Source organism: Oncorhynchus tshawytscha, linkage group LG16 (assembly GCF_018296145.1).
Source record: "Oncorhynchus tshawytscha isolate Ot180627B linkage group LG16, Otsh_v2.0, whole genome shotgun sequence".
NCBI classification, from domain to species: domain Eukaryota; kingdom Metazoa; phylum Chordata; class Actinopteri; order Salmoniformes; family Salmonidae; genus Oncorhynchus; species Oncorhynchus tshawytscha.
In genome coordinates this window covers 53,901,540-53,920,525 of record NC_056444.1, presented here as the reverse complement: position 1 = coordinate 53,920,525, position 18,986 = coordinate 53,901,540, and the positions used below count along the sequence as shown (strand labels likewise).

The window sequence follows — 18,986 nt, the reverse complement described above, 5'->3', positions numbered from 1 at the left end:
GCCCGCCGGACTGATGGGCGGCTCTGGCGCCTCCGGACTGACAGGTGGCTCTGGCGCCTCCCGACTGACAGGCGGCTCTGGCAGCTCCGGACTGACGGGCGGCTCTGGCGCCTCTGGATTGACGGGCGGCTCTGGCAGCTCCGGACTGACGGGCGGCTCTGGCACCTCCGGACTGACGGGCGGCCCTGGCGCCTCCGGTCTGACGGACGTCTCCGGACTGACGGGCGGCTCTGGCGCCCCGACTGACGGGCGGCTCTGGCGCCTCCGGACTGACAGGTGGCTCTGGCGCCTCCCGACTGACAGGCGGCTCTGGCAGCTCCGGACTGACGGGCGGCTCTGGCGCCTCTAGATTGACGGGCGGCTCTGGCAGCTCCGGACTGACGGGCGGCTCTGGCACCTCCGGACTGACGGGCGGCTCCTGCGCCTCTGGACTGATGGCCGCCTCCGGACTGACGGGCGGCTCTGGCGCCTCCGGACTGACGGGTGACTCTGGCAGCTCCGGACTGACGGACGGCTCTGGCAGCTACGGACAGACAGGCAGCTCTGGCGCCTCTGGACTGACGGGCGCCTCCGGACTGACGGGCGGCTCTGGCAGCTCCGGACTGACGGACGGCTCTGGCAGCTCAGGACAGACGGGCGGCTCTGGCAGCTCCGGACAGAAGGGCGGCTCTGGCAGCTCCGGACAGAAGGGCGGCTCTGGCAGCTCCAGACAGAAGGGCGGCTCTGGTAGCTCCAGACAGAAGGGCGGCTCTGGCAGCTCCGGACAGACGGGCAGCTCCAGACAGACGGGCGGCTCTGGCGCCTCCGGACTGACGGGCGGCTCCTGCGCCTCTGGACTAACGGCCGCCTCCGGACTGACGGGTGGCTCTGGCGCCTCCGGACTGACGGGCGGCTCTGGCAGCTCCGGACTGACGGACGGCTCTGGCAGCTCCGGACAGACAGGCAGCTCTGGCGCCTCTGGACTGACGGGCGCCTCCGAACTGACAGGCGGCTCTGGCAGCTCCGGACTGACGGGCGGCTCTGGCAGCTCCGGACAGACGGGCGGCTCTGGCAGCTACGGACAGAAGGGCGGCTCTGGCAGCTCCGGACAGACGGGCGGCTCTGGCAGCTCCAGACAGACAGGCGGCTCTGGCAGCTCCAGACAGGAGGGCGGCTCTGGCAGCACCGGACAGGAGGGCGGCCTCTTCCTTTGCCGAGGCACCGGATGCACTGGTCCGTGGAGGCGCACTGGAGGTCTCGAGCAACGAGCCTGCACAACCCGTCCTGGCTGGATACCCCCTGTAGCCCGGCAAGTGCGGAGAGTTGGAACAGGCCCCACTGGGCTGTGCTGGTGAACCGGGGACACCGTGCGTAGGGCTGGTGCCGTATAACCCGGGCCGAGGAGATGCACTGGAGACCAGATGCGCTGAGCCGGCTTCATCCTTCCTGGCTCGATGCCCACTCTAGCCCGGCCGATTCGAGGAGCTGCGATGTAGCGCACCGGGCTTCACCGCATAACACAGTACCTGCCCGGTCACTCTCTCGACACGGCAAGCACGGGTAGTTGGCTCAGGTCTCCTACCTGACTTCGCCAATCTCCCCGTGCCCCCCCCCGCCTCTCGTGCACGTTACCTCGATCCAATTCCTCGTAGTGTCGCCGCTCCGCTCTAGCTGCCTCCAGCTCCTCTTTCGGACGGCGATACTCTCTCGGCTGTGCCCAGGGTCCCTTGCCGTCCAATATTTCCTCCCATGTCCAGGAGTCCATTACACGCTGCTTGCTCCTTTGGTGGTGGGTAGTTCTATAATGGCTGTCGTGGGTTGAAGAAGGTGAGGACCAAGGTGCAGCGTGGTACATGTTCATCTTTTATTATGAATTGAACACTGAATGGAAAAACAACAAAAGAGAATGAACAAAACCGAAACAGTTCTGTCTGGTACAGTATACAAAAACAGAAAACAACTACCCACAAACACAGGTGGGAACAGGCTACCTAAGTATGGTTCTCAATCAGAGACAACGATTGACAGCTGCCTCTGATTGGGAACCATACCAGGCCAAACACATAGAAATACAACACACAGAACAAAACATAGAATGCCCACCCCAACTCACGCCCTGACCAAACCAAAATAGAGACATAAAAAAGGAACTAAGGTCAAGACGTGACAATAGTATCCCCTCCTCATGGTTACAGACCCAACAACATTATATAGTATCCCCTCCTCATGGTTACAGACCCAACAACATTATATAGTATCCCTTCCTCATGGTTACGGACCCAACAACATTATATAGTTGTCACGCCCTGACCTGAGTATTCTTTGTTTTCTTTATTGTTTTGGTTAGGTCAGGGTGTGACATGGGTGATGTATGTGTTTTTGTACTGTCTAGGGGTTTTGTAGGTTTATGGGGTTGTTTATCATCTAGGTGTTTATATATGTCTATGGTTGCCTAGATTGGTTCTCAATTAGAGGCAGGTGTTTATCGTTGTCTCTGATTGGGAACCATATTTAGGCAGCCATCTTCTTTGGGTATTTCGTGGGTTATTGTCTATGTTATGTTGCATGTTAGCACAGTATTTAAATAGCAGTCACGTTCGTCTTATCATTTTGTTGTTTTTGTTTAAGTGTTCTTCGTGTTCTTCGTGTTCTTCCTTCAATAAATAAGAATGTATTCACACCACGATGCGCTTTGGTCCCCTCCATACGACGATCGTGACAATAGTATCCCTCCTCATGGTTACAGACCCAACAACATTATATAGTATCCCCTCCTCATGGTTACAGACCCAACAACATTATATAGTATCCCTCCTCATGGTTACAGACCCAACAACATTATATAGTATCCCTCCTCATGGTTACAGACCCAACAACATTATATAGTATCCCTCCTCATGGTTACAGACCCAACAACATTATATAGTATCCCCTCCTCATGGTTACAGACCCAACAACATTATATAGTATCCCTCCTCATGGTTACAGACCCAACAACATTATATAGTATCCCTCCTCATGGTTACAGACCCAACAACATTATATAGTATCCCTCCTCATGGTTACAGACCCAACAACATTATATAGTATCCCTTCCTCATGTGGAAAAGCACGAGCTAAATTATAATACACAAAGTAAGCAAAACCAATTAAATGCATCATTCCAACATTGCCTAAAATGATAAATAAGAACCTAATGAGATATATACCGATATATATATATATATATATATTAAAAAAAAAATATATATATATATATATATATATACATCCACATAACAATTGAGATGTACAAACTATGGCATAAGGGAACGATGAGCGTATAAGAGGCGTGCTGTAATTTCTATTAAGACATTTGAGCGAGGTAGTCGATATGCCTATCTGTTCAGGGCTTTTGAAATGGACAGCGACAGAAGTCAGAACATGGGATGTTCTTACAGTTTTCTATAACGGGGGCATATAAGCAGACAATGAAAGCTCCCTAAAAACAGGCTATAGGCTACATGTGCACCACCAAGTCAGAACAGTAGGCTATGTTCTGAGGGGGAGAGGGACCAAAATCTTAAGGTGAGACACATGGGTTACTAACAGCTTACTACACAATATACACTTAGTATTACTTTCTTAGCTACAGTAAACATAGAGGATATCCCTTTAGGGACTCACCGTTGTTGTGCTGTGCTCACTTGAACAATAAGGTCCTTCTTGTGTCTTCAAAGTCTGGCATTCTCTGGATGAAGTCATGCTAGATTGATAGCATCGCCATTGTATTCAACCTTTTCTGGCCCATGGTGTTGCGTGTGAATGTTTGTCATTTTAAGCTTGGAAAAGAGACCCTTTCTGACAGATGTTTTAAACCCTTAAACCCAGACTTGGACCACACACCACTGAATAGCAGGCAGGGGGAAGCAAAATAGTGATTGCTTTGTAATGCATGCAGTTAGCCACTGATTCCTTCCACACCAATCATTGATGAAAATTTGCCAGTAGATTGTCGACGTGATTCATGATGTCGACTGCTTGTCTAGCTAGCTTGCTAGCTAAGGTTTTGAAAATGTGATGTCCAATCAAAGCTAGATATACCGTGATTTGACATCATTTTATCTGTGGCCAATGACCTTGAGTCTTCTTGGACCAGCACTTATACTGTACATTTATGGCAGCACCCAAGGGGGCTTGACTGCGTAGCTCTCCCTGTAGATTCTGCGGTGATGTAAAGTCCCCATGAGTAGCAGAAGACCGAACCACAACTAGAAAAGATTACCAACGTCTAAGCTCTGTGCTTTTGCTGGCTGCCCCTCCACCACAGAAAGCACTGAGCTTGGCTGAAACACCTGCATTTTGAAGCTGCCTTACTCAAGAAAGAGATCATGTTTGTATGCGGCTTTATTATCTCAGAACTAAACAGGTGGGGCCCAAAACAGCTGTGGCTCTGCCCTGAATGACAGGTCGCCACGGGTGTTAATATAGTGCTGCCCCAACTCTGGTGCAGTACACCCCTACGCAGTATGCAACCATGCTGTCAGAGGTACTTCAAATCAAAGTGTATTGGTCACATACACAGATTTGCTGACGTTATCTCCAGGGCAGTGAAATGCTTGTGTTTCTAGCTCCAACAGTGTAGTAATACCTAGCAATACAATACACACATAATACAAAAAGTTAAAAGAAAGAAATTAAGAAATGTCAAAACGAATCCAATTAACAACCCAAATAGCACTGTAACAGTAATCTATATGCAATCTATATGTATATACAACGGATTAATTTACAGCAGATATACTAAGAATGATATGTCCAGCAGCAGATATACTAAGAATGATATGTCCAGCAGCAGATATACTAAGAATGATATGTCCAGCAGCAGATATACTAAGAATGATATGTCCAGCAGCAGATATACTAAGAATGATATGTCCAGCAGCAGATATACTAAGAATGATATGTCCAGCAGCAGATATACTAAGAATGATATGTCCAGCAGCAGATATACTAAGAATGATATGTCCAGCAGCAGATATACTAAGAATGATATGTTCAGCAGTATATATACTAAGAATGATATGTTCAGCAGTAGATATACTAAGAATGATATGTTCAGCAGTATATATACTAAGAATGATATGTTCAGCAGCAGATATACTAAGAATGATATGTCCAGCAGCAGATATACTAAGAATGATATGTTCAGCATTATATATATACTAAGAATGATATGTTCAGCAGTAGATATACTAAGAATGATATGTTCAGCAGCAGATATACTAAGAATGATATGTCCAGCAGCAGATATACTAAGAATGATATGTTCAGCATTATATATATACTAAGAATGATATGTTCAGCAGTAGATATACTAAGAATGATATGTTCAGCAGTATATATACTAAGAATGATATGTCCAGCAGCAGATATACTAAGAATGATATGTTCAGCAGTATATATACTAAGAATGATATGTTCAGCAGTATATATACTCAGAATGATATGTTCAGCAGTAGATATACTAAGAATGATATGTCCAGCAGCAGATATACTAAGAATGATATGTCCAGCAGCAGATATACTAAGAATGATATGTTCAGCATTATATATACTAAGAATGATATGTTCAGCAGTAGATATACTAAGAATGATATGTTCAGCAGCAGATATACTAAGAATGATATGTCCAGCAGCAGATATACTAAGAATGATATGTTCAGCAGTATATATACTAAGAATGATATGTTCAGCAGTAGATATACTAAGAATGATATGTTCAGCAGTATATATACTAAGAATGATATGTTCAGCAGTAGATATACTAAGAATGATATGTTCAGCAGTAGATATACTAAGAATGATATGTTCAGCAGTAGATATACTAAGAATGATATGTTCAGCAGTATATATACTAAGAATGATATGTTCAGCAGTAGATATACTAAGAATGATATGTTCAGCAGTAGATATATTAGAGTCAGCTATGTCAAGAATCCAGTATTTACATAAATGAACAGTGTAAATAAAATGCAATGTTCAATAGTATAAATATTAGAATGAGCTATGCAGAGAACATAGTATGTACTGTAAATACACAGTATAAAATCGCATGGCAACAGTGTAGTAATGATAGAAATTTAGGAAATTTGCTTCCGGATCTGAGTCTGGAATATAAATAATATACTGTGCATTCGTAAAGTATTCAGACCCCCTTCCCCTTTTCCACATTTTGTTACGTTACAGCCTTATTCTAAAATTGATTCAATTATTTGTTTTCCTCGTCAATCTACACACAATAGTTTTTTAAAACATTTTCGCAAATGTATAAACATTTTAGAACAGAAATACCTTATTTACATAACTATTCAGACCTTTTGCCATAAGACTCACAATTGAGCTCAGGTGCATCCTGTTTCCACTGATCATCCTTGAGATGTTTAACTGTACAACTTGATTGGAGTCCACCTGTAGCAAATTCCATTGATTGGACATGATTTGGAAAGGTACACACCTGTCTATAAGGTCCCACAGTTGACACTACATAACAGTGCAAAAACCAAGCCATGAGGTCGAAGGATTTGTCTGTAGAGCTCCGAGACATGATTGGGTTGAGGCACAGATCTGGGGAAGTGTACAAAAAAAATTCTGCAGCATTGAAGGTCCCCAAGAACACCATGGCCTCCATTCTTAAATGGAAGAAGTTTGGAACCACCAAGACTCTTCCTAGAGCTGGCCGCCCAACCAAACTGAGCAATTGGGGGAGAAGGACCTTGGTCAGGGAGGTTACCAAGAACCCCATCTCTGCAGCACTCCATGAATCAGGCCTTATTGGTAGAGTGGCCAGGCGGAAGTCACTCCTCAGTAAAAGGCACATAATAGCCCGCTCTGAGTTTTCCAAAAGGCACCTAAAGACTCTCAGACCATGAGAAACAAGATTCTCTGGTCTGATGAAACCAAGATTGAACTCTTTGGCCTGAATGTCAAGCATCATATCTGGAGGAAACCTGTCACCAGCTGTGGGGATGTTTTCAGCAGCAGGGACTGGGAGACTAGTCAGGAAAGATGAACGGAGCATGGTACAGAGGTCCATGATGAAAACCTGCGCCAGAGCACTCAGGACCTCAGACTGGGGTGAGGATTCACCCTCCAACAGGACAACCACCCTACTTACACAGCTAGGACAACACAGGAGTGGCTTCGGGACAAGTCTCTGAATGTCCTTGAGTGGCCCAGCCAGAGCATGGACTTGAGCCCAATTGAATATCTCTGGAGAGACCTGAAAATGCACTGCTCCAAAAAATGAAGGGAACACTAAAATAACACATCCTAGATCTGAATGAAATATTATTTTTAAATACTTTTTTCTTTACATAGTTGAATGTGCTGACAACAAAATCACACAAAAATTATCAATGAAAATCTAATTTATCAACCCATGGAGGTCTGGATTTGGAGTCACACTCAAAATTAAAGTGGAAAACCACACTACAGGCTGATCGAACTTTGATGTAATGTCCTTAAAACAAGTCAAAATGAGGCTCAGTAGTGTGTGTGGCCTCCACATGCCTGTATGACCTCCCTACAACACCTGGGCATGCTCCTGATGAGGTGGCGGATGGTCTCCTGAGGGATCTCCTCCCAGACCTGGACTAAAGCATCCGCCAACTCCTGGACAGTCTGTGGTGCAACGTGGCGTTGGAAGATGGAGCGAGACATGATGTCCCAGATGTGCTCAATTGGATTCAGGTCTGCGGAACGGGCGGGCCAGTCCATAGCATCAATGCTTTCCTCTTGCAGGAACTGCTGACACACTCCAGCCACATGAGGTCTAGCATTGTCTTGCATTAGGAGGAACCCAGGGCCAACCACACCAGCATATGGTCTCACAAGGGGTCTGAGGATCTCACCTCGGTACCTAATGGCAGTCAGGCTACCTCTGACTACCTCTGCGAGCACATGGAGGGCTGTGCGGCCCCCCCAAAGACATACCAACCCACACCATGACTGACCCATCGCCAAACCGGTCCTGCTTGAGGATGTTGCAGGCAGCAGAACGTTCTTCACGGTGTCTCCAGACTCTGTCACATGTGCTCAATGTGAACCTGCTTTCATCTGTGAAGAGCACAGGGCGCCAGTGGCGAATTGGCCAATCTTGGTGTTCTCTGGCAAATGCCAAACGTCCTGCACGGTGTTAGGCTGTAAGCACAACCCCCACCTGTGGACGTCGGGCCCTCATACCACCCTCATGGAGTCTGTTTCTGACCGTTTGAGCAGACACATGCACATTTATGGCCTGCTGGAGGTCATTTTGCAGGGCTCTGGCAGTGCTCCTCCTGCTCCTCCTTGCACAAAGGCGGAGGTAGCGGTCCTGCTGCTGGGTTGTTGCCATCCTACGGCCTCCTTCACATCTCCTGATGTACTGGCCTGTCTCCTGGTAGCGCCTCCATGCTCTGGACACTACGCTGACAGACACAGCAAACCTTCTTGCCACAGCTCGCATTGATGTTCCATCCTGGATGAGCTGCACTACCCGAGCCACTTGTGTGGGTTGTAGACTCCGTCTCATGCTACCACTAAGGTGAAAGCACCGCCAGCATTCAAAAGTGACCAAAACATCAGCCAGGAAGCATAGGAACTGAGAAGTGGTGTGTGGTCACCACCTGCAGAACCACTCCTTTATTGGGGGTGTCTTGCTAATTGCCTATAATTTTCACCTGTTGTCTATTCCATATGCACAACAGCATGTGAAATTTATTGTCAATCAGTGTTGCTTCCTAAGTGGACAGTTTGATTTCACAGAAGTGTGATTGACTTGGAGTTACATTGTGTTGTTTAAGTGTTCCCTTTATTTTTTTGAGCAGTGTAGCTGTGCAGTGACGCTCCCCATCCAACCTGACAAAGCTTGAGAAGATCTGCAGAGAAGAATGGGAGAAACTCCCCAAATACAGGTGTGCCAAGCTCGTAGCTGTCATGGTTCCACCTGTCACCAGAGGGCAGCAGAGACCGTCCTAGAGACATTAACGACACTTCGGTGTGTCCAATTTACTCATTATGATTTACCTGTTAAAAGAGGAGTGTTTTCCTTTTGTAGAAGCTTGAATTGTTTACCGTGTGCTGTTGTTTCCTGAGTGAGTTTTCGAGACATAGTGTTTGTTTTTTTCAAGTGCACTGGGATCCTGCGACTACCGTTTCTCAGTAAATTATTATGTTTATCCTTAACTACTGATTCCTTGTCTGGTCTCTTCTCTACAGCTGGGTCCAACCTTACCACTTCACAGTAGCTTCATAACCAAGAAGACTCAAGGCTGTAATCGCTGCCAAAAGTGCTTCAACAAAGCACTGAGTAAAGGGTCTGAATACTTATGTAAATGTCATTAAGGTTTTTTATTTGTAATACATTTGCAAACATTTCTAAAAACCTGTTTTTGCTTTATTGTGTATATTGTGTGTAGATTGATTGGAGGGGGACAATTTTAGCAATTTTAGAGTAGGGCTGTAATGTAATAAAATGTGGGTCTGAATACTTTCCGAATGCACTGCATATAAGTGAACGATGTGTATGGACAGTATGTGAATAGAAAAGGTGTGTATAGCACTAATTATATAGGATGAGCCATGACTAGAATACTGTATAGTGAACAAAAATATGAACGCAACAATTTCTACGATTTTACCGAGTTACAGTTCATATAAGGAAATCAGTCAATTGAAATAAATGAATTAGGCCCAAATCTATGGATTTCACATGACTGGAAATACATGCATGCATATGTTGGTCAGACTTTTTTTAAGGTAGGGGTGTCGAGCAGAAAACCAGTCAATATCGGGTGTGACCACCATTTGCCTCATGCAGCGTGACACATATCCTTCGCATCAGGCTGTTGATTGTGGAATGTTGTCCCACTCCTCTTCAATGGCTGTGCAAAGTTGCTGGATAATGGTGGGAACTGAAACACGCTTTTGTACACATCGATCCAGAGCATCCCAAACATGCTCAATGGATGACATGTCTGGTGAATATGCATGCCAGTGGGACATTTTCAGATTGCAGGAATTATGTACAGTTCCTTGCGACATGGGGCTGTGCGTTATGCTGAAACAGGAGGTGATGGCTGCGGAGGAATGGTATGACAATGAGTGTGAGGATCTCTGTGCATTCAAATTGCCATCGATAAAATGCAATTGTTTATTGTTCGTAGCTTATGCCTGCCCATACCATAACCCCACCTCCACCATGGGGCACTCTGTTCACAACGTTGACATCAGCAAACTGCTCGCCCACACGACGCCATACACGTGGTCTGCGGTTGTGAGGCCGGTTGGACGTACTGCCAAATACTCTAAAATGACTTTGGAGGCCAGTTTATGGTAGAGAAATTAACATTTGATTCTCTGGCAACAGCTCTAGTGGACATTCCTGCAGTCAGGATGCCAATTACAGGCTCCCTCAAACCTTGTGTGACAAAACTGCCCATTTTAGAGTGGCTTTTCATTGTCCCCAGCACAAGGTGCGCCTGTGTAATGATCATGCTGTTTAATCATCTTCTTGATATGACAGCCACACCTGTCAGGTGTATGGATTATCTTGGCAAAGGAGAAATGCTCACTAACAGGGATGTAAACTAATTTGAGCACAACATTTGAGAGAAATAAGCTTTTCGTGCATATGAAAAATGTCTGGGATATTTTATTTCACCTCATGAAATATGAGACCAACACTTAAGATGTTGTATTTATATTTTTGTTCAGTGTACATATAAAGTTGGTAAAACAGTATGTAAACATTATTAAAGTGACCAGTGCTGAATGACTCAATGTACATTGGGCAGCAGTCTCTAAGGTGCAGGGTAGAGTACTGGGTGGTAGCCGTCAAGTAACAGGTTTTGAGGTTCAAGTCAGGGTACTGGGTGGAGACAGCTAGTGGTGAAGCTGTTTAATCACAAACTTTTGACCCTCTCCACTACAGCCCCGTTGATGTGGATGGGGTTGTGCTTTCTCTGCTGTCTCCTGTAGTCCTCAATCAGCTCCTTTATTTGGTTGAGGCGCTGTCGGCTGTCTCGTCGTTGTAGGTAATCAGGCCTTCCAGTATTGTGTCGAGTTGGAGATGTGCGCAGTCATGGGTGAACGAGGAATACAGGAGGGCGCTGAGGACGCACCCCTGTAGGGACCCCGTGTTGAGGTTCAGCGTGGCGGAGGTGTTGTTGACTACCTTCACCACTTGGGGTCGGCCTGTCAGGAAGTCCAGGACCCAGTTGCACAGGGAGTGGATCAGACCCAGGGCCAGAGTTTAACGATGAGCTTGGAGGGCACTATGGTGTTGAAGGCTGAGCTGTAGTTGATGAACAGCATTCTAACTTGAGTAAATGGATAGTAATCCTGGATTTTATGTAGCAGTATTTGTAGATGTACCTGAGTGAGATCGAACCAGGTAAAATCACCCCAGAGCTAGAAATGTCACAAATGGTGCTGAATCAGACTATTTTGTAAGTTGTCAAGTGGGTGGTCACGTGTGTTAGCGATCAGAGGATCGTTGGGTCGAGCCTGGTAGGGGACAGTTGAAGAATCACAGCTGTTAGCAGCACAGTGAAGCCGTTTTTTTAAGGTTCTGATTTTTAAAATAAAATGTATTTCTGTGATCCAACTCCTCAGAGAGTGCTAGCATCAGTATACTTTTTCAACAGCAGCTGAGCCATGGAACAGCTAATGGCCTATATTCACAAAGTGTATCCGTGTATGAGTACAGATCTAGGATCCGTTTTCTTTTTTAGATCATAATGAATAAGATTGCATGGATCAGCCCTTTCTTGGACGCTTGACACATACAGCCCCTGGAGCTCAGGGACAGGGTTAAGTAAAACAAAATCATAGCTAATTAGTGAAAAAAACTCATTAGTACATTTGTTGTATCTCTATCTTTGTCTGTCCCTCTCCCAATCTTTCTTTGTATCTCTTTGTAGCCTAAGGAGAGGACTTTGTCTGTGATGTCCATGGGTTTCTTGTCCTGTGAACAGTAGCCATTGCTAAGCTGTTTGTTTGGCTAGCGGTAGTGCTGTCCACTGTCTCTCCCACACCTTCTCCTCTTCTGGGCCCAACTAGCCTTTTAATTAGGGTGAGCAGTTAATAGTGTCAAGCTAGCACCACTGCCACTTCAGCACTTTAGCCTGAGTTAGTATCCCCACAATCGATTTCTAAGAGCGGTAGCAAGAGAATGCCACTCTATTGTTGAAGTACCAGGGCAATCATGATTCGCCTTTTGGGTGGTGGTGGTGGTGGGGGGGGTTGCTTCTTTCACAGCAAATTATGGAAAAGTGCCAAAGTCAGGTATATCAATACTTTGCTTTCTCCTCGATTCTTGTACTTTTATAATAGATAGCAAGGTCTTGGAATTCTTCTCACACACCACCAGTAAAGAATGTTCTAGGCATTCAGCCTTCAACTGAAGAAAAATAAATAAAATCAAGAAACCTTGTGCTCAATATAGATACTATAAGCTTTTTTCCCCTCTCGCCCCTTTTTTTGTTTTGATTCAAAGATGCAGTAGAAGTATTTAGCATTTAGATGACATTGCCAGAGAGGTGCGATGGATCAGTACCACTCGGTGGAGTGTTTCTCTGATAACATAGGTAGGGCACCAGGACAGACACAACAGACGACCGACACGCCAGATGGACGGACGGACAGAACAGACCGACAAGACAGACATGCAGGTGGGCAGACACGACAGAGAACATTGACAGACAGAGAGACATGGCCGACCAACCAGCCGACAGATGGGTGGGAAGTGGAATACCAGCTGTACCCGTTGTTGCTGCAGGAGCTCAGAACAGCAGAGCAGAGAGGCTCCGGGGAATGCCATGGCAACTGGTGTAGCAAACCCCCCGCAGGGTGCCCCACAGAGACATGGGGGGGTGACCTTGCTCGAACCTTGCGGGAGGGGGCAGTTACCACTGCCCACTGCACCACGGCCTCGACTGGCTGCACAGCCCATTAGCTTCCTGATTATGCTCAGCTTAGCCATTAGCTCCTCAGAAGTATCTCACCCCCCCGGCCCCCTCTACCAGTTTAGATGCCGTCATGAGTTTCTTCGAAAATGGGAAGGAAACAACAGCAAGTGCTTTCTAGCTCTGGGGAATGAACAAGACACACAAAAAATACTAGAGTAAAATGGAAAGAAAAAGTTATCTTTTACTATTAAACAACCTGCAGTAAGCATATCGTTTTGTAGAATAAATATGAATATTTTTGTTTTGCTACAGATTTATATAGACTTATAGTATAGATTTTCACTGGGCATACAGTATATTGTAATTGTTCTATTATGACACTGGAAGGAAGTTCCTCAGGAACCCATGGCTCAGAGACCCATATGGACCTACCTTACCTGCTAGTACTTCCTGGTAGTGTATAGTTTAAAGGTCAGAAAAAGTACAACATTTGTCCTTAAGTTTCTGTCATCTAGCCTCAGATATAATTTAGTCTTGCCATCTTTGCTTCAAAGTGGACATGTTGTATTCTCCTGGCCATTTTACTGGAAAGAAAAGCATGATAGTTTATACCTTGATAAAGGAGAGCTGTCTGTCCTGATGTTTCTTTGCGTTTCAACCTCTTCTTTTCTTTTTATCTTCTTTCTAGCCCTTGCCTAAGGAGCCATCGTAAGGAGTTAAGAACTAAGTGGGTAGGTGAGTCTGGCTCCATCCATCCTCTCAAAGTGTATGTTGTTTATTTTATGCACTTCCAGCTGTCTAGTCTGTGGGGCAAGCAGAATTGCACATCTGAGACTTACCGTCTCCCTATACGAACTAATCACCGGAGTTCAAAAGGTCAAACTCCCATGGTGCTTATAGTAAAGGACAACTCCCACCTACTCATGGTTTACATTTTTCTCTTTTACATAGAAAATACACAATTGGTGGCTGCATTTTCCTGTGAGAAAATGGCTTTGATGCTTGCAACAAACAAAAAAAGACCAAAAGAAAGATCAAAGGGAGCTATAGTGGTACAAAGTCAACTAATGCAGAGGGTTACAAATTAACAAAGCCCAAAGAGGCTACTTCAAAGGATGATGTTACTTCAAATGGCTGCGTTGTTTAAGAGGACTAGGGAAATACAAGGTGGAGTTGAGAGATTTAGTTATTTTTGGACTGAGAAGGAAAGAAAACTAAAGAGCCGTATTAAGTCAAACAAGCACCCCGAAACAAGCACCCTACCGCAGAAAACCTGAACTGGGGAAACATAATGTATCTGAACCTTTGTTTTGTTTCACGGTAAACATTGGCTACTGCAATTTATCCGATTGCTTATTTTGTTAATTTATTCCATGAAAATACCTCTTATGTGTAACAATAACAATGTTGTTTGTCCATAGTGCAGGGTTGTGTGAATACCAAGCCTAGAAAAGGACAATGGTCGTAAAAGTGGGTGATATTGCCGAATCTCCACGCCTATGAGTCACAGTCTATATTCTAAGATGGATTTACCTTCTTCCACAAAGAAAACAAAATGAATCACAGACAATTACCAGAGACAGGGAGAGAATGAGGATTGGGGGCATCATAAATATTAATTTTCCGGGTGGCTTTAAATTCATGAAATTCTTTGCAGACTCATATTAAAGATTCATATGGACAATCTAGGGTGTAAAAGTTTACCATTGCTACGGTGAATTGGCACTCAGACAGACACGACAGACAGACAGACCATACAGATATACCAGAAATACAAACCAAACAGACAGACAGACATACGAGTGTGCAGACACGACAGATAATTTATTACATGGAATTATACATTTACATTTATGGCATATTTACAATTGAAGTCGGAAGTTTATTTACACCTTAGCCAAATATATTTAAACTCAGTTTTTCACAATTCCTGACATTTAATCCTAGTAAAAATGCCCTGTCTTAGGTCAGTTAGGATCACCACTTTATTTTAAGAATGTGAAATGTCAGAATAATAGTAGAGAGAATGATTTATTTCATCTTGTATTTCTTTAATCACATTCCCAGTGGGTCAGAAGTTTACATACACTCAATTAGTATTTGATAGCATTGCCTTTAAATGTATTAACTTGGGTCAAATGTTTTGGGTAGCCTTGTACAAGCTTCCCACAATTGGCCCATTCCTCCTGACAGAGCTGGTGTAAAGGTGTCAGGTTTGTAGACCTTGCTCGCACAAGCTTTTTCAGTTCTGCCTTGACTTTGTGGTCCTTAAGCCATTTTGCCACAACTTTGGAAGTATGCTTGGGGTAATTGTCCATTTGGCAGACCCACTTGCGACCAAGCTTTAACTTCCTGACTGATGTCTTGAGATGTTGCTTCAATATATCCACATAATTTTCCTGCCTCATGATGCCATCTATTTTGTGAAGTGCACGCCCCCCAACATAATGCTGTCACCCCGTGCTTCATGGTTGGGATGGTGTTCTTTGGCTTGCAAGCCTCCCCCTTTTTCCTCCAAACATAACAATGGTCATTATGGCCAAACAGTTCTATTTTTATTTCATCAGACCAGAGGACATTTCTCCAAAAGAAATGGTGCCATGGTGTTTATACTTGCGTACTATTGTTTGTACAGATGAACGTGGTACCTTCATGCATTTGGAAATTGCTCCAAAGGATGAACCAGACTTGTGGAGGTCTACAATTTTGGCTTCATGGATTCTAAAGCCATGACATAATTTTCTGGAATTTTCCAAGCTGTTAAAGGCAACTTACTCTATGTAAACTTCTGACCCACTGGAATTGTGATACAGTGAATTGTAAGTGAAATAATCTGTCCTTAAACAATTGTTGGAAAAATTACTTGTCATGCACAAAGTAGATGTCCTGACCGACTTGCCAAAACTATAGTTTGTTAAAAAGAAATTTGTGGAGTGGTTGAAAAACGAGTTTTAATGACTCCAACATAAGTGTATGTAAACTTCCGACTTCAACTGTATATGGTTTGAACTCAATGTAATTATTTTAGCATACAAAAATAGATATGGATGACTAAAACCAGATATTTGATTTAACCAATATTTATACAGGTTATTCTCGTTGAGGTGATGTCTATTTTAATAGAGAGACCTGTTCAAAGTTGTTCTACATAAACTGTGCTAGCCTTCATTATACACCACTTGTATTAATATGAGTGTTTGTATGTTCATCTTACTTGTGAAGTTGCTTTCATTATTCTTATTCTGAAGTCCATAGTGCGTTCAAGATTCAAAGTAATCCTGAAACAACCGTGAGTGCCTTGTTTACTCAACTCCATTTTTACCCCCCTTTCTCTCTCTCTCTCTCTCTAACCCCCTTACCCCCATCCCAGGTTTATTGCCAGTCATGGCAGAAGGGGAACAGAGGCCAATGACCAGGCAAGCACAGTTTGTGTCCATTCGCCAATATTGTGCTCAAACCACTACTACCCCACCCCTCCCTCCCCCACACCACCACCATCTCTCAGAGGAGCCCTACTATGTGACAGTGACACTCCTCTGCTCCCTCATTGGTCCAAAAGTCCGTACCTGCCCATGAAAGCAACTCGCCACAGCATCGTTATTGGAACCATATCACAAACTGAATGACAAATCCTACTGTATACTGTATATAACCTGTGTTGTTTCAGCACGGCAAGCAGGATAGAACTGGGAGTCTAAACATGTGTAAGGAAACCATTTCGCCACCTACCCCTATGGAACACAATGTGAAGGCATTTTTGGTAACTTGGTTTAAACTAGTCTACAGTTATTTTATGAGTACTGAAACGAGAACCATTCAGGGTCTTTTCACTCACGTAAATAGTCTGTTTGGTTAAGGCGTTGGTTTTGTCCTGTTGAAGAGCCATGATAGGTTTGGTGGACACAGGAGGTTAGTGAAACCAGGATATGATGCCAATGGGTGCCCGTCTTTAGCCATATTTCTCCATCCTCTAAGAAACACCACCACCTGTCTTGGGTATCTGAGGGATGAGGTTCCAAGAGGTTTTGGGATGAAAATATATAGAGAAAAGGAGGAAATCCCATGCGAGTATCATTCTCTTGTCGTCAATCTCTACAGTGAAAGAAGGATCAAATATATGATATACATTTACAGTTCTGGGGGAGAAACTTTTGGATGGATTGTTAGTGACTATCTAACTTGACATTGACAATGCTTTGTTAATCTGGTGCCTATGACTGATGGGACCGTTGCAAGTAAGGATTCCCTAATAGTGTCTGTGGAGAAACCGCCCACGTGACATCACTCTGCTAAAAGGAGATCTTTATGAGACACTTACTGACAGACTACACCTGCCTGGCTCTTTATCCTGTGTTCTAATTATTTGTTTGTGTGTGTGTGTGTGTGTGTGTGTGTGTGTGTGTGTGTGTGTGTGTGTGTGTGTGTGCGTGCGTCTGGGTGTCTGTGCCTCCTGATATACACTGTGAAATGGGAAATAGTTGACACAATCTTGTTCTTAAGTTTGACACATCCATTACTGTACTTCTGGACAGAACTGTTCCTGAAGCTCACTATCTTGCAAACTGGTATGATCATGTTTTAGGGGATGCTCGTTGATTTAAAGCTGGAATCCGTACTTGCTGGAGCTGCCATGTCGGTTTGCGATATTAAAGAGACACTTACTTCAAAACAATGAGCACTGTTCTTTCCCTTGGACATCACTGCACATCACTGCACGCCCGATAGAACAGCAGAGTATTTACTGCAATTTTCTTTTACCACAATGCTAGATGCTCATCTCCTCCGTTTCACCAACAAAAAAACAAAAAAAGCGATAGCAAAAGCCCCGGGTCGAGATGGCGCTGTTTCACCTTATGCGGATTTCAGCTTTAAAGCCTCATACAGAGGAATCACATGTTTTTAATACAAAAGTGTATTAATATTGACAGATCTATGTCACATAAGTTAAAAGCAGTAATGATAGTCCATGTGTAGTACCGATTGATTATTTCAAAGTTAGGTTTTAAATGGCCTTTTTTATAGGAAATAGATGTATGGAGGTATGCTACTTGCAAAGTGCTGCTGTTTATGTTGGGTGTAATGTATACAGTCACTGTATAATGTCCCATGGGTATTTCTAACTTCATTTATGTTACGGGATTACGAGAGAGAGTGAGTGTCACAGAGAGAATGAGACCATAAAGGACATTGTATATCACTGAAATGGAGTTGTTATTTTTCACCAGAAAGATATACTTACTGTATGTTAATATACTTACTGTATGTTAATATACTTACTGTATGTTAATATACTGTATGCTCCTTTGAGAGACAGAGGGATGAAAAGAGCCTTCCATCCCTGGGGCTAATGTAATTGCCTTTAAGTGTGTGTGTGGTGTGCGTGCATGAGTGTGTGTGTGCTTGTGTGTATGTGGGTGTGCATGTCTATGAGTGCAGGTGTGGGTGTGTGTGCACATGTTCACTGTGTCCATTTGTGTGTGCTTGATTGATGTGTGAAGAGAGCACCACAATTCTCATCTAATTACACTTAACTTTAATTACTCCCAGCTGTACCCATGTCCTTTTCTTTCACTATTTTGTCTTAGTTTTTTTTTTAACCAACACAAATAAAATGTCCCCTTGATTTGATCTGATTCCATGGATGAATCTCTAAATCCACATCAGATGCATGACACAATGAAAGTTCTATCACCGGGTTCCCCAACTGGCTTGCCCACGGGCTGAATTTGGCCTGCGGGTGATTTTATTTGGCACCAAAAGTTTAATGAGCGTTACAGAGAGATGTATGGGATCATATACAAATATAAGCAAGGTTTGAATTTAATATGTTTTCGTCAAATACTATCTGTTTAGACTTCTTGCGGTCAATTTGCAGTCTACAAATTATTTGTAATTATGTTCCCGCCCCCTGACCATCGCTCAATAACAAGTCGGCCCTCTGCTGAATCTCGTTAATGATCCCTATTCTATGTAGTCTTGAAAAGAAGATATGGTAGCAATCAAAGTTAGAGAACAAAGTATTTCGTTTCACTTTCTCTGAGGTGTCTCCTTTTCCTATGAGGGATGCAACATCCACGT

General features: G+C 44.1%; 1 protein-coding gene across 2 annotated transcripts in view; it reads left to right on the top strand.

Annotated features, from left to right (window-relative positions):
* LOC112233029 (chemokine-like protein TAFA-5) overlaps nt 1-18,506 on the top strand; it is a 43,946-nt gene extending 25,440 nt beyond the window's left edge. Inside the window, exons 4-5 of one of the 2 annotated variants that reach the window (XM_024400380.2) lie at nt 13,597-13,639; nt 16,279-18,506. In XM_024400380.2, coding sequence (XP_024256148.1) covers nt 13,597-13,620 — 24 coding nt within the window. In that variant the 3' untranslated portion in view covers nt 13,621-13,639; nt 16,279-18,506. Of the gene's footprint in view, nt 1-13,596; nt 13,644-16,278 lie in introns of both variants that reach the window. The other variant, XM_024400379.2, reaches the window with a different exon arrangement.
* The last annotated feature ends 480 nt before the right edge of the window (nt 18,507-18,986 follow it).